This window comes from Ambystoma mexicanum, chromosome 7q (assembly GCF_040938575.1).
Source record: "Ambystoma mexicanum isolate Mex_15411 chromosome 7q, UKY_AmexF1_1, whole genome shotgun sequence".
In the NCBI taxonomy this organism is placed as follows: domain Eukaryota; kingdom Metazoa; phylum Chordata; class Amphibia; order Caudata; family Ambystomatidae; genus Ambystoma; species Ambystoma mexicanum.
Genome location: NC_090941.1, coordinates 44,332,095 through 44,345,060, shown reverse-complemented (window position 1 = coordinate 44,345,060; position 12,966 = coordinate 44,332,095). Strand labels below are relative to the sequence as shown.

The 12,966-nt window shown below is 44.0% G+C and overlaps 1 protein-coding gene across 3 annotated transcripts in view; it reads right to left on the bottom strand.

The window, feature by feature from the left end:
- Window positions 1-12,966, bottom strand: part of GEMIN8 (gem nuclear organelle associated protein 8) — a 239,468-nt gene that overhangs the window by 168,729 nt on the left and 57,773 nt on the right. For 2 of the 3 annotated variants that reach the window (XM_069639291.1, XM_069639292.1), the window contains exon 2: window positions 5,707-5,734. The exons of the other annotated variant lie outside the window; for it this stretch is intronic. In XM_069639291.1, the coding sequence (XP_069495392.1) occupies window positions 5,707-5,709 (3 nt within the window). In that variant the 5' untranslated portion in view covers window positions 5,710-5,734. The remainder of the gene's footprint in view (window positions 1-5,706; window positions 5,735-12,966) is intronic. 3 annotated transcript variants of the gene reach the window in all.

The following is a 12,966-nucleotide window of genomic DNA, read 5'->3' as shown; positions in this document are numbered from 1 at the left end:
CAATCCTTGTATCATAACCTCTCAGAAACCAGGCGTGAAGGTTCAGGATCCTGATCTCTGGATGGAGATGGCGACCTCCCTCTTGCGAGAGCAGGTCTGCTCTTTGGTGAGGACCAATTGGAGGGCAGATGGACATATCCAGAAGTTCCTGGCACCACGTTCTCCTGGCCCAATCCGGAGCAATCAGGATCATAGTCTTCCCGAAGTTTCTCAAGCTCCGGGGTACACGTGAAATGACAGGGACTAGTTGAAACGCGTACAGGAGTGGAAATCCACAGTCCACTTTGAACGGATCCCCTAAAACTCCTCTTGGAAAGAAATTCCCTGGAGCAGAATAGGTCACATTTCCTGTTGATACTGGACGCAAACAGATCCACTTGAGGGGTTCCCCCCCAAAAGGGTGAAGTTCTCATAAAGGACTTCCTAAGCCAACTCCCCCTCATGGGAGACTGCTCTGCCTGCACAGAGCATCCACCTCAACTTTCTCTTCTCCGTCTAGATGAACGGCGAAAAAAAAAGAAATTCCGTTTTGAAGTGCCCAAATGAGAGCTGCTTTGCCTCTCTGCACAGTGGTAGTGATTCTACCCCTCCTCTTTTGTGGAGGTAATGCATGGCCACTGTGCTGTCCGTCATGATCAGGCTTCTTGTTCCCCATACAGAAGGTAGAGAGGTTTATGTGAAGTTTGGATTTCAATGGAGACCAATGACCGCCGATTGTCAGATCGTTGGCATGGGGTCCCCAACCTGTGAAGGAGGCATCCGTAACTAACGTTCTCTCTGGCCATGGTTAGCAAAAAAGTTCTCCCTTCATTAACTCAACATAAGACATCTCTTTAACTATGGGATTCTTTTGGGATCAATTCACATTATTTCTACCATGTACATGGGTGTGATTATAATCACTAATTTGTAGACAAACCATTGCTTCTCGCCATAGAGATTTGTAATATAAAAAGGCACAACACCCGGCTAATTAATATATGGACAATTTATGTCCAGAGCAATATATACAGCTATGTAAAACTCATTGAGAGATGTAATTTTTGTTTCTATAAAATTGAAATATCACATTCTCATATTATGCTGATGTCATATTACATTCTAGTCTGTTAAATTCCACCTGAAGAAGGGAGCCTGAATCCCGACACGCGTTGTGCTGATGACACCAACTATAACTAACATTTCATCTACTGGACTACTGTGGAAATGAATTATTGTGGTCTTACTGAGAGTAATATTAACAAGCTATACATTCCCCTCGCAGGCCCACCACAGGAGATTCTGCGCGACCATGTTCGGGACATAAATAAGGTCTGACATTCTGCTAGAGAACTGTGACCACTGGGATCTGAAGGCTCATTGGAGAGAACTCCTCTTCAGACTGGTTTCTGGCACCAGAAAAATGCAGGATTCTATGAGACCGAGCAACCTCAGAAAATCAAAGGCTGGTAGACATTTGGTACTCTGAAATTTGCGTACCATCTGCAAAATGTGTTGAGTCCTTAGCTCGGGTGGCAAAGCTTTCCTCAAGAAGAGTCAAGTACCGTTCCTAAGAAATGGAGCTTCTGGAAAGGGGTCATAGGGAACTTCTTGAAATTGAAGGAGAAGCCCGACCTGTGAAGGTAGTGGCAGGCGACACAGATGCTCCAGAGACTGTTCCGGGGAACGGGCCCTTATCAGCCAATTGTCCAGATTGGCGTTGATGTGAATCCCCTTCTTCCTTCGATTTACTGCCACCACCGCCATCAACTTGCTGAAAACCCTCGGGCAGACTGAGTCGGAAAGGCAGTACTCAAAACTGATAGGGAGTACTGCTAATGTTGAATATCAGGTACTTCAGTGCTTTTGATGTATAGGAACATGGAAGTAAACATCCTGAATATCCATGGCACCATCCAATCCTGGAGCTGAATGATCTGCGAAAGAGGGACCATCTTGAACTTTTCCTACCAGAGGAACTAGTTCAAGAATCTTAAGTCCAAGATGGGTTGCAGTCCCCGGTCCATTTGGGGATTCCTCTCCGCTGCAGGTACCAACTCGATCGCACCTTTCTCCAACAAAGTCAGAATTTCCTGTAAGAGGACTGCATCCGGATCGTTCAAGGGCTGGTCTCTTGGGGGGCAGTCCGGAGACCATCTCAAAGGAGGCAGTATCCATTAGCAATGGTCTGAAGTGCCCAAGCATCAGAAGTAATACTTTGCCACTCTTCCAGTTGCTGAGACAACCTGCCTCCCACCACAGTCCTGTGGACAAAGACCTCAAGGAGGTGTTGCTGCGGATGGCAAAGAGGTAGACGGTTCTGAGGCAATCCTGCCTCCAAGGCCTCCTGAATCACTAGGTTGTCTCCTCTGACCCTTTTGGGATAACTGTCCTCTCGCTCTTCACACGGAACAAAATAAACGAAAAGAACCAGACCGACACCTCGAACTCTGAGGTTTTGGACGCCTCTCCTGAGGTTGGCGAATTGCCGCACTCAAGGACTTTGTGGCAGCCTTTGAAGACTGAAGTTTCTTCAGACTTCCATCTGCTTTTCACGCGAAAAGCAGAGAACCCCTAAAGAGCATATCCAGTAACCTAGCTTGGACATTGGGTGCAACGCCTGACCTTCAGAGCCAAGCAAATCTTGTCATAGTACCCGCCGCCATTGCGTGACTAACACAGTCTGCATTGTCTAGCCCAGACTGTAAGAAAAGACAAATGGCATCCTTGCCATCATGTACAATGCTGAGAAATCCTTCCCTCTCCACCCCCTCAGGGATTTACTCTGCAGACATCGCTGCAATTTCCCATAGAGTATGAGAAAATGTGCCCAGGGCACAAGTAGCATTAACCGTGTTCAAAACCATGCGTCCTGCAGAGAACGCTCTTCTTCCCAAGGGTGTGAAACCTTTCATCATCCCTGTTCGGCGGAATAGTGGGATATGCAGCTCCTTTTGATGTTGATGTTGCCGCTTAAATTACCAAACGCCCAGGACTCTGATGCTTGAAAAGGAATTCTGGATCCATAGAGGAGGGCCTATACTTTAGTGAAATCTTTATTAACAGATGGAGTGGCGTCTGGCTTTTTCAAGTTGTTCACCACTCAATTGTTCACTGCTGTATGAAAAGGAGGAATGGGATCCTATTATGTTATCCTGTTCAAACTACAGAGCAGTTCTACCCCAACCAAGGTATTCAATAACCTTTGAAATAACTGACCTATAAGAAGCATCAGCATGTCCAGGGCACTCTGGTGTTCCAAACTCCACTTCTTAAGAAGTGTCTAGGCCACTTGCATCTTTGCGTGTCCACTAGATCTCTCATTCTCGATTCCTCCGTGATGAGTTCCTCTGGAACATACTCCAATCCAAACAATGACTTTGAACATCCTGCTCCTCATATATGGAGCTCATGGACTTGAAATAGACCTTCTTAGACAGAGGCTTAAAAGAACTCCTCTCACCCAATGAGGATGTTGATGGTTTCGACGTCAACTTTGAAGCGCTCGACGTCGATACCTTTGACGGAGCGTGAGAAGTTGCTTGCTTCAATTACACTCGAGGTGTCGAGTCACTCAACACCACTTGAGGAGCCTTCGAAGAAACCTTCAAAGCTCTTAGACGCACAAACAGAAGATTTAAACGATGCCCTGTTGGCCTCACCAGGGGCGATGGGGTGGGAAGCCTTTTTTGATTCAATTTGATCAAACGAGAATAGCTCCAACAACCTTAGTCAGAATTCTTCCAACTCTGCTTGTGAAACAGTCCTATTTGGAAAACATACCCATTTTCTATTGATTGAGGAGTACGCCGAAGACTAACGGATCAATGGCGTTGCTTTCTGAATTTCCTCGAAGACCAGTGTCGAGACCTCGACAGAGAGCGATTCATACGTTTATCGCGGTTCTTGGTCTGTGAGAGGAGAAACCTCTCCCGAACGGTTATCTTCCGAAGACCTCATCTTCGATGGGGTGGCAGAAGAGGACTTGGATAAAGGCCTACCCAGAGTGAGTTTCCCCTTCCTCTCCTTTAAGGCCTTAACCGTCATTGATGGATATGAGCCACAGTTGTCCTTATGGGTTTTACCCAAACACCAGAGCCATATCCGGTGCAGCCCCGTGATGGACACCTTAGACCGCAATACGAACATCGCTTGAATCTGGTTTTTCAGGGTAGATCTGGTCTTTAAAAAAATGGATAGGCAATAGAGAAAACGCTGAGGTGAGGGAACTGTTTTGTAGCGTAGCTCTGCAGAAAAACAGAACTGAGGCAACGGGCACGGTGCTTGCTATTTATACCAATGTCGACGTCCCGGTCTAGAGCGAACAGCGGCCGCCGAGAAACACAAGATAGACAAGACACAGCGCCCTCTGCTGTGAAATGTTTCGGATGCTGCAAGATCTTTTCTGCTATGTGTACTACCCAAACAACAACATTTGCCCTATTATAGATACAGTTCAGGAGTTTGGCAGATACTATGGGCTAAAAATCAATTGGACCAAATCGCAGCAGTTACTGTTAATACCAGCTGTGCTCCGACCAGGTGTGCCTAATGGTTACAGATCGTACCCTGGCAGTGTGAGCTACCTAGGAGCGAACATGCTCACTGTCCGCACTGTCACTGCCCGCAATTAAAATCTTTGAAAACCATTTACTCCTCTGCAGTAAACTACCCCACTGTACCAGTTACACTTCTAGGGGACGTCTTAACCGGCACACCAAAGACTCTTAGAATTAATAATCCATACTTATGTTACTTCCAACAGCGATTTCCAACATCAGATGGCAGTTCTGAGGATGCAAGTTAGCTGTCAGCCAGTTTCCACTTAGGATGGCTTTTGCTAATTTGTACTACATAGTAATTACATCGTGTTCAAGCGTTGAACACAATACATGCAGGAGGAAGATGGGGAAAAGAGAGTGGTGGATGTGCAGATTGTCATTTGAACATATTGACTGTACTGAATATTGAAATGGTTGTTTCAGCTCTTGTTTTCATTTGCCATTATCACTAAAGTATTGCTACATGGCCCTCTAAAACTTAATCACTTTCAAAGCAGATCTTTCATATATCAATAAGCTACAAAAAAGTAATTGGCCATACATAAACCATACTCCGTCTTATTGGGGGTATGGTACATAGCTAAAACCATCCAGACAAGAGTCAAAATGGATTAGAAGGGCATGATGTTTCAAGAGAAGAGGAAATGGATGGAAACGATTGATCCCGCACTAACTGTTGGGAATTTCCCTGGTTAGAATTGGATTGGTTTGTGACTAGTTTGTACAGATACAGAAATAGATGAATGATGAGCAGATTAGACTGACGGCGCACCAGTAGGAGTACGCTCAAGGCCAGATCGGTCTGCATAGAACACAAACAAGCTCAGACTTCTTTCAGTCCTATTGGGCATCATCAGGGAGGTGCACCCTGCATCCTTAAGCACAGCAAGTGTGGGACCTACAATTTGTCAGAACAGCAGATATCAAATGTAATGTGAAGGGGCACCTAGATTCCAATTAGACGCACAGTACCCACTAATATTTTCAGATGGCTGGCATAAGAGAATCCAAGCTTTTCAAAGAGTGCAATTTGACAGTTCATGGGACTAAATATTACATTCCCAGATGAAGGAGGATTCCATTAGAAGTAGAAATTGTTCTCTTATTCAACAAAAATGCATTTCAAGTTCAGTTTAGATAACAAAACTGATCCACACTAGCTTACCATATTACGCAGTCAACACCATACACCGCTAGAAGAGAAAGAAAAATGGTTACAACAATGAAAGCTTGACAACAGAATATGGTGTCAATGACTAGAGGGTATAACAATCAGCAGTGTTAGAGTCCAGATGATATGGCCTATTTTCACCTCTACACCCATTTCCTATACAATTTTTATCATAACCTTACTACAATATTACGTTTAGAATCTTGGTGTGCAACACTGTTGGTAGAACAGCTCATACTAGAGCACTCACCAAAGATAATTTAAACTTTGTGCATCATTCCTCTCATGGCTTTTACTACATTTATGTGTGAGAAAGGTCTCTGTGCAGCGATGAAGTTGCATAGCAAAAGGTGCTCTCATCAAATTGCAGTCAATGTTTCAGTTTTAAAATTTTATAAAACACGTCTGAAAAGAAGGGCAAACTTTTACATTTTTAAGAAATCGCTTTAAGATAAAGTTAAAATGTTGGCATCTGACTTTGTGTAACTGAAAAGTACCCAAATGTGTCGGATACTCATGTCCCCTGCACACATTAGTGCTGTCGAATCAGCCAAATAACAGCCACAAATGTATAGTTTCTTAAAATTAGTCTCCAAGTAAGACAATAATTCAATTGCTCAGTAGTCCAGTAGATAAAATGTTCTTTATATTTGTTGTCATAAGCACACTGCATTTCAGGATTCAGGCTACCTTCTTCAGGTGCAATTTAACAGTCTAGAATGTAATAGGAAACTTCGTCAGCATAATATATGACTGCGATATTTCAATTTATAGAAACAAAAATGACATCTTGATGAGTTTTACACAGCTGTTTATTTTGCTGTGGACATAAATTGTCCATATATTATTTAGCCGGGTGTTGTGCCTTCTATTACAAGTCTCTCATGGCGAGAAGCAATGATTTGTCTACAAAGTATAGTTAGAAATAGTATGAATTGATCCAAAGAGAATCCCATAGTTAAAGAGATGTCTTATGGAGTTAGTATCCATATACGTGCAACATTAAGGATGAGAGGGTAGATGGTTAACACCATGGAGGTGAAGTAAAGGCAACTTGGAAAAAACGAGTTAAAAAAAACAACCTCAATAGAGCATCACAAGTGCTCCCCTATTGATAGGTTAGTAGTTCAAGTCGTGTCTACTATCACTGGATGTGATAAAAGAATACAATCCATTAAGGGAAAATGTGCAATTAATAATCACTATGCCATCACAGAATAAAAAGACCAGAAAGAAAAATCAATGGCAAGAGGATATCCCTCTAAAATAGTGGAACTAGCCAAACAGCACATACAGCTGACAGGGTGGCCTTATTACATGTAACACCAAACGATAAGGGGATCCCACTCCTCTACATCTCAAGTTCACAAGACAAAGTATACATCTACGCAGGATTATCTGCAGTAATTGGAAATAGTTACAACACGATCCATTCCTTCAAAATCCGTTTCCAAGACCATCAATGATGGCGTACAGAAGAGGAAGGAATTTCAAGGATAGACTAGTGAGAGCAGAGGGAGCCCGCCCAGATACAGAAATAACTTTCTACATGAAAGAAGGGTACATCTCCATGGTTGCAATACAGTAAATGGAATATCATCAAGGGCAATACTATCCAACACCCGCACACAGACCAGAAGATTAAACCAAGGGATTTTGCGACTTGGAACAGCACTGGAGTTGTACATGTAATCAAAAGCCACCACAGTCTCTTTTTTGTGGGCCAGACAAGCAGGTCTGCAAGAGAAAGGTGGCTTGAGCAAATATCTAATATTCAACACTTGCAATCTGAAATCTCTAGTGGCACAACATTTTAAGGAACATAGGCACAACGTTTCTCAGATCAGATTCATGATCTTAGAAACATCAGCGAGGGGAGGAGACAAATCTAAATAAATTGATGCAAAGGGAGATGCACTGGCTTCATCTATTAGATACAGTGCATGCAACAGAACTGAATGAAGTGTTCAATTTACATTGCTTTCTGTAGGAACATATGTAGCCGACTGTTTAGATCTTTCAATCATTGTTTGTACATAGACTGAAAGCTATATTCATAACATAATCAATTGTCTTATGCTTAACATTGTTCGATTAGGATTTTCTTTGTAGCCCAGTGAAATATCTTATTACCCGGCATGAATATTTCTTATGAATATGGAAATGTACTGTCGCCTTTAATAGATTGACACAGCAAGTTTTATTTCACTTTGTTATGAATAGGTTTATAGATTGATTACCCGGATGTTGTCCTTTTGACCTTTATATAGAGCTCACATTAAAATATTCTCAAATTCGAATGCACAACTGATGCCATTCATACAGAAAATCTGGACATTACTCAAACCTATGCGATATACATTTAACACACTTATTGCCACTTGGTGGTTTCATTATTTCTAGATTTCTCATTGATAACTTGTGATTATGACTGTCTATCTACGCCATTATTTTCATTCTGTTCACTCAGTGGTTATCTTTCCATGCATTGCTCATACTTACCTATTTCATAGACGACTAGAGTCACCTGTACTACCCACAGCATACTTGCATATTGCTTTTCTGGTTTTCTCTACCGGAGCGCTCTAAACTACACTTCCCATCAATTGTGTAATTTGAGTTAATTTGTACACATGGCAGCCATTTTGGATCAATGCCATCATCCACTTCTCTCCTTGCGATCTCCTGTTTTACCTTCTTTTGACTCATTTTAAACTGCCATGGAACTGCTGCTTCCTCAAGAGCTTTGCCTCACTCAAAGTGTGCTCTGCTGCTCTGTATTTTATCAGTGTGGGGAAATGTAATGCAAGTCAGGTGTGTGTGATGGTCAGTAATTGCCGGACCCACAAAGACCATCGTATTGGGACATGTCAGGTATACGGCTTGGTTGTTAGTCCGTTTTCTCTCATAGCAAACTGTCTGTGAGGAAGTGTTTGTGTTGGGAAGGAGGGGGTGAAGGGGGGTTGAGTTCTTAAGTATCCTACCTGGTAGGATGGGATAAAGGTGTTACAGGGAAGGGGATACTGCGTCTCACCATCCGGTGTCCCACTCCCACAAGACCCCTCACCCAGGTGATCCTCCCGCACTGGTCCACCCGCAGGAAATAGATCCAAAAGCGATGGTTGTAGCCTGGCCAGCTGGATGACAGATCCCTGGGGACTAGTGGGTAAGACACAGTCAGGTTTTTCACACAATCCAGCTGGATCGGTCACAGGAACTTTCACAATTACCCCAAACTGAAAGTTGTAAAACAGTAGAAGAGGACCTCGGGAATGAGACACCCAGTTTTGTATCCAGCCAAACACTTCACTACAAAAATCGACAAACATCGGACAGTTCCATAACATATGCAGCAACATGCCTCTTTCCCTGCCACATCCAAAGCAGCACTCATTATCAATAATACCCATTCCAAACATCCACACCTGTGTCCAGTATAGGCGACCTAGAATTATCTGGTGCGTATAACAAAGGCTCAGATCAATTTTCTCTTCGGATCATATTAGTAAACGTTTTTGATTGTTTGTCGATTCCTCTTTACGGTCTAACGAGAGGGGATACAGCCATCTTAGTTCCACCCTTTTACACTAGAGGTGGGGCCCAGGGACAAGGCGTGTGGGTTGAGGGTAGGGAGCAACCCAATTCCGTAGAGCTTGGTTACATAGTGCATTCCCTGTCACTTCAGCCTCCAGTCCTTTTCCTTGACAAGTGGGGTTGTTGCTTTATTTGACTGTGTTGGTGCTGGTGCTTTTGCCCTTGCCCTCCCCCAGCCTTGGAGACCCAGACAGCCTGCTGCTTGAGAAAGCATCTTGGTAAATTAGGCATTTTTTTCACACGCAGATTCACCCATCAGTCAGGTTAATGCATACCTGACAGACAGATGAGCATAACTAGTTTGACCAATTAGGTATTGAAGTGACAAATCCCCATTGTCCAGCCACTCCAAAAATAGCCATAGTACCACTTTCAAATGGCATAATGCAGCACATGGCTGTTGAGGCCAAAAGGTATATCCCCTCCCAAAGGGGGAATCCTTCCACAAATATTTTGGGAAACCGATGGACATACAATAAACATTCACCATGCTATAAGGGATATATGCACATGCCTGCCAAGAAATTCACTGATTAAACGACCTGTTGAAAGGGCTTATAAAAGCACACAAGACCGATCAAAGTGTTTCCTAGCACACTGCATGCAACAGCAGCTTTCAATAACCTTTTCCCAGAGGTATACTGCTAGAAATAACATGAGTCTTAAGCATCTTTATAAAAAGATGGTGGTATTCAGAGATGTGTAAGTGCGAATCCTATATTCCAAGCAGCAAAGGGAAAAGAACAATTTCATATTTTCCAGTTTTTTGGCATGACTTATATGGATGAATAAACAGATCCCAAATGTCTGAGTGGTGTGCATTTTAAACATTTGGATTGAATAAAATGAAGGCCCATTCCATACCTTAACTCTAAGCAACAGACGCATCAATGAAAAGGTATTGCGCTCTTGTCGACACTCGTTTTTTCCAAGTAATTTTCTACGAGGAAATTACTTTGGAAAAAAAAAACCTCTCAAAATATATAGGATGGGAGGTATAAGGGGTTACAAGGGAATGGGAGGTTGTTGTAGTAGGGGTAATAGAAGGGGAGAGCTTGAGGATGACCCCCAAAAATAATTATTTTGAAGAAATTTACTTCGAAAAAACAGGTGTCGGCAAAGCATTTTGACCATTTGAACTTAACATGGCTCTCTACTGGCAGCCAATATAGATTAAGGCAGGTGTTGTGATGTTGGAAATGCATTGGAGGGACAGGGCCTCCAGATCCTTGTCCTGTACACCCTTATGTGTCCATGTGGGACTCCTGGCAGTGCAGTCCTTCCTCTTTTTGGTTGTGGTGAAAAGAGACCCTTGGGATACCTTTATGGCACCCATGGGTGGGGATACAACCCTGTACCCCTAATGGATGTTTTTGGGCACCTGTGTGTGTGGCCCACAGCAGGGTATGAGCTGGCGGCAGCTCCACGCTGAATCTTTACAGGTGCACTCGAGTACCCTCCACTTTGGGATACCCTGGCCCAGGCATAGGAATCAGTGAATTACTGATAGAAGGCAAGATGGCCTCTTGGTTTCTATTACCTTGTTTTCTCAAAGTCTTGGGAAGCCCTTACTATGTCCCTTCCCCTGACTGGCTGTTGGGTGGAAGCACCACATATGGTATTGTGGGGAAGTCCAGGCCAGACCGGCTGGAGCCTTCCTAGTGACTGTTTGTTGTGGGTATACCCTTGGGGTGGGACCTGTGTGAATAGTGTGTGACCAATATGCATTCTATGTTATGGGTATCTGGTATCTGTGTGTGTATGTGACACAAAGAATGAGACAGCCCTTCTTTGTTAAGGGTGTATGGGTGGAAGTGAAAGGCCTGAATGCACTGTGAGCCTGATTGGCTGCCTGCCTGTATGAATGCCCTTCTGTCTGATTGGCTGACAGAGATTGGCTCAGCAGTGCGAATGGGGGCAGGTGTGAGAGGTCCCCAGATACACTTCCCAATTTTTTCAGAAGCTGAAGTTGAAACTTGAAGCTGCTTATCCTTGAAGTCCAGCTGGAAGGTGGATTTCTGCTGCTTACCGTCGACAAAATCTGAAAGCTGTCGAGAACTGATTCAATAGAGGACCTGGCTAGGAAACCTCTCCCCGAGCTACGGGGGAAAATTGTGCAGAAGCTGATCTTCCTCGAGGCACCCTGGAAGCCAGTCCCAAAAGGCCGTCGACCGGAGACGGGGTCTGCCGAGAAATCTTGAAGTAAAGCACCAGGACATCGAGGCTGTCGCAGTCCGTCGTCGACTGGAGATCGGGGGGATTTCCGTAACCGCTGGAAGCCAGCGTAGTTGTGTTGCCCAGAAGCAGGCACAGCTTGACGCTGTGCTGCTCGATGACCGGAGCCACAACGCTCCACCTTTTGCCTAAGAACATTTTGAATGAAGGGCACCCTTGCCATCACCGTTGACCACTTTGTCCCGCCGGAGAAAGTCGAGGTCGATGACCTAAGAGAATTCGCCAGTGGGTTTCCCAAAACCTGAAGTCCACAAAGACGCAGACGAGTGAAGGTCCAAAATCCTGCCCTGGTCCTGTCATCGTCAACACCAGACGCCCGCTGCAGGGCCTATGTTCTTCTCCAAGTCTTCTTTGCGGCACCAAACTCTTTGCATCGAGGTACACTGCATGCCTCAACTTCGCAGGACATCCACGATCGACAGTCGACGAGCACCGCGAAGGTCGAAGCTACTGATTCGACACCAGGGTTCACATTTCTTCGAGGAATCTCAACGCCGTGTGGCTCCTGCTTTACAGGGAGTCCACTCTCGAGGGATCCGTTGACGAAACGAAGATACTCTTAACTCATTTACATCGGGATAGTTGAACATTTTGACCAGAAGACCATTTAAACATTAATGGACTGGGCTTGTAAATACTTATTACAAGTTGCCCAGATGGGGGATCCTCACACAGAACTGGGTCTTGGTAGTTGAACTAAGTATTCTGCCATTGTTTAAACTGTCTTTCTTCCCATTTCCTATGCTGATCCACATTACTGTTTGATTTGCATGCCATTAGAACTGTCAACAGTTGATACAGTTGTCGCCTGTCTGTTTCCATTTCCTTCCCACTCCCCCTACGTTCCTTAGCTCTTGCACTATCTGAAATGGGCCGAGTACGATAGTTAATTTCACATCCTTACTGTTCATAGCCCGTAAGAATGTCATTGTTTTTTGCCTTGCCTTGAAGCGCTTTGAAACACATTGTGTATAGGCGCTATATAAATAAACTCACAACATATATCATTTTAAAAAGGAGTCAATAGCTAAGTGTGGTACCACATAGACATTTTATATATTTGCCATATTAGAATTTACAGAGTATAAAGGGTGTTATTGATTGTTGTATACATCTTGAACCTTATTTTCATATAAAGAACTGTGTCAGCACATAACATAGTGTGTGGACATTCTTTTGTGGGGGGCTTGGGGAACCACACTGTACTTAAGAACCAGCCTGCATCACCTGAGAGTTTAAGCCTTGTTTGCTCGTCCATTGCGACCACATAGAGAACCTTGGCTGGGGTGTTCTGTGATTTTACTCTGCCATACAGCCTTTACAGGTGTGACATGGCTCGAGTAGTCCAAGGGAGGGAAGACAAGGGCTGCAGTTGCCTAAGGTGGGTTAGGAAAGTTGAGGAATGGGAGGATTTGCTTTAAATAT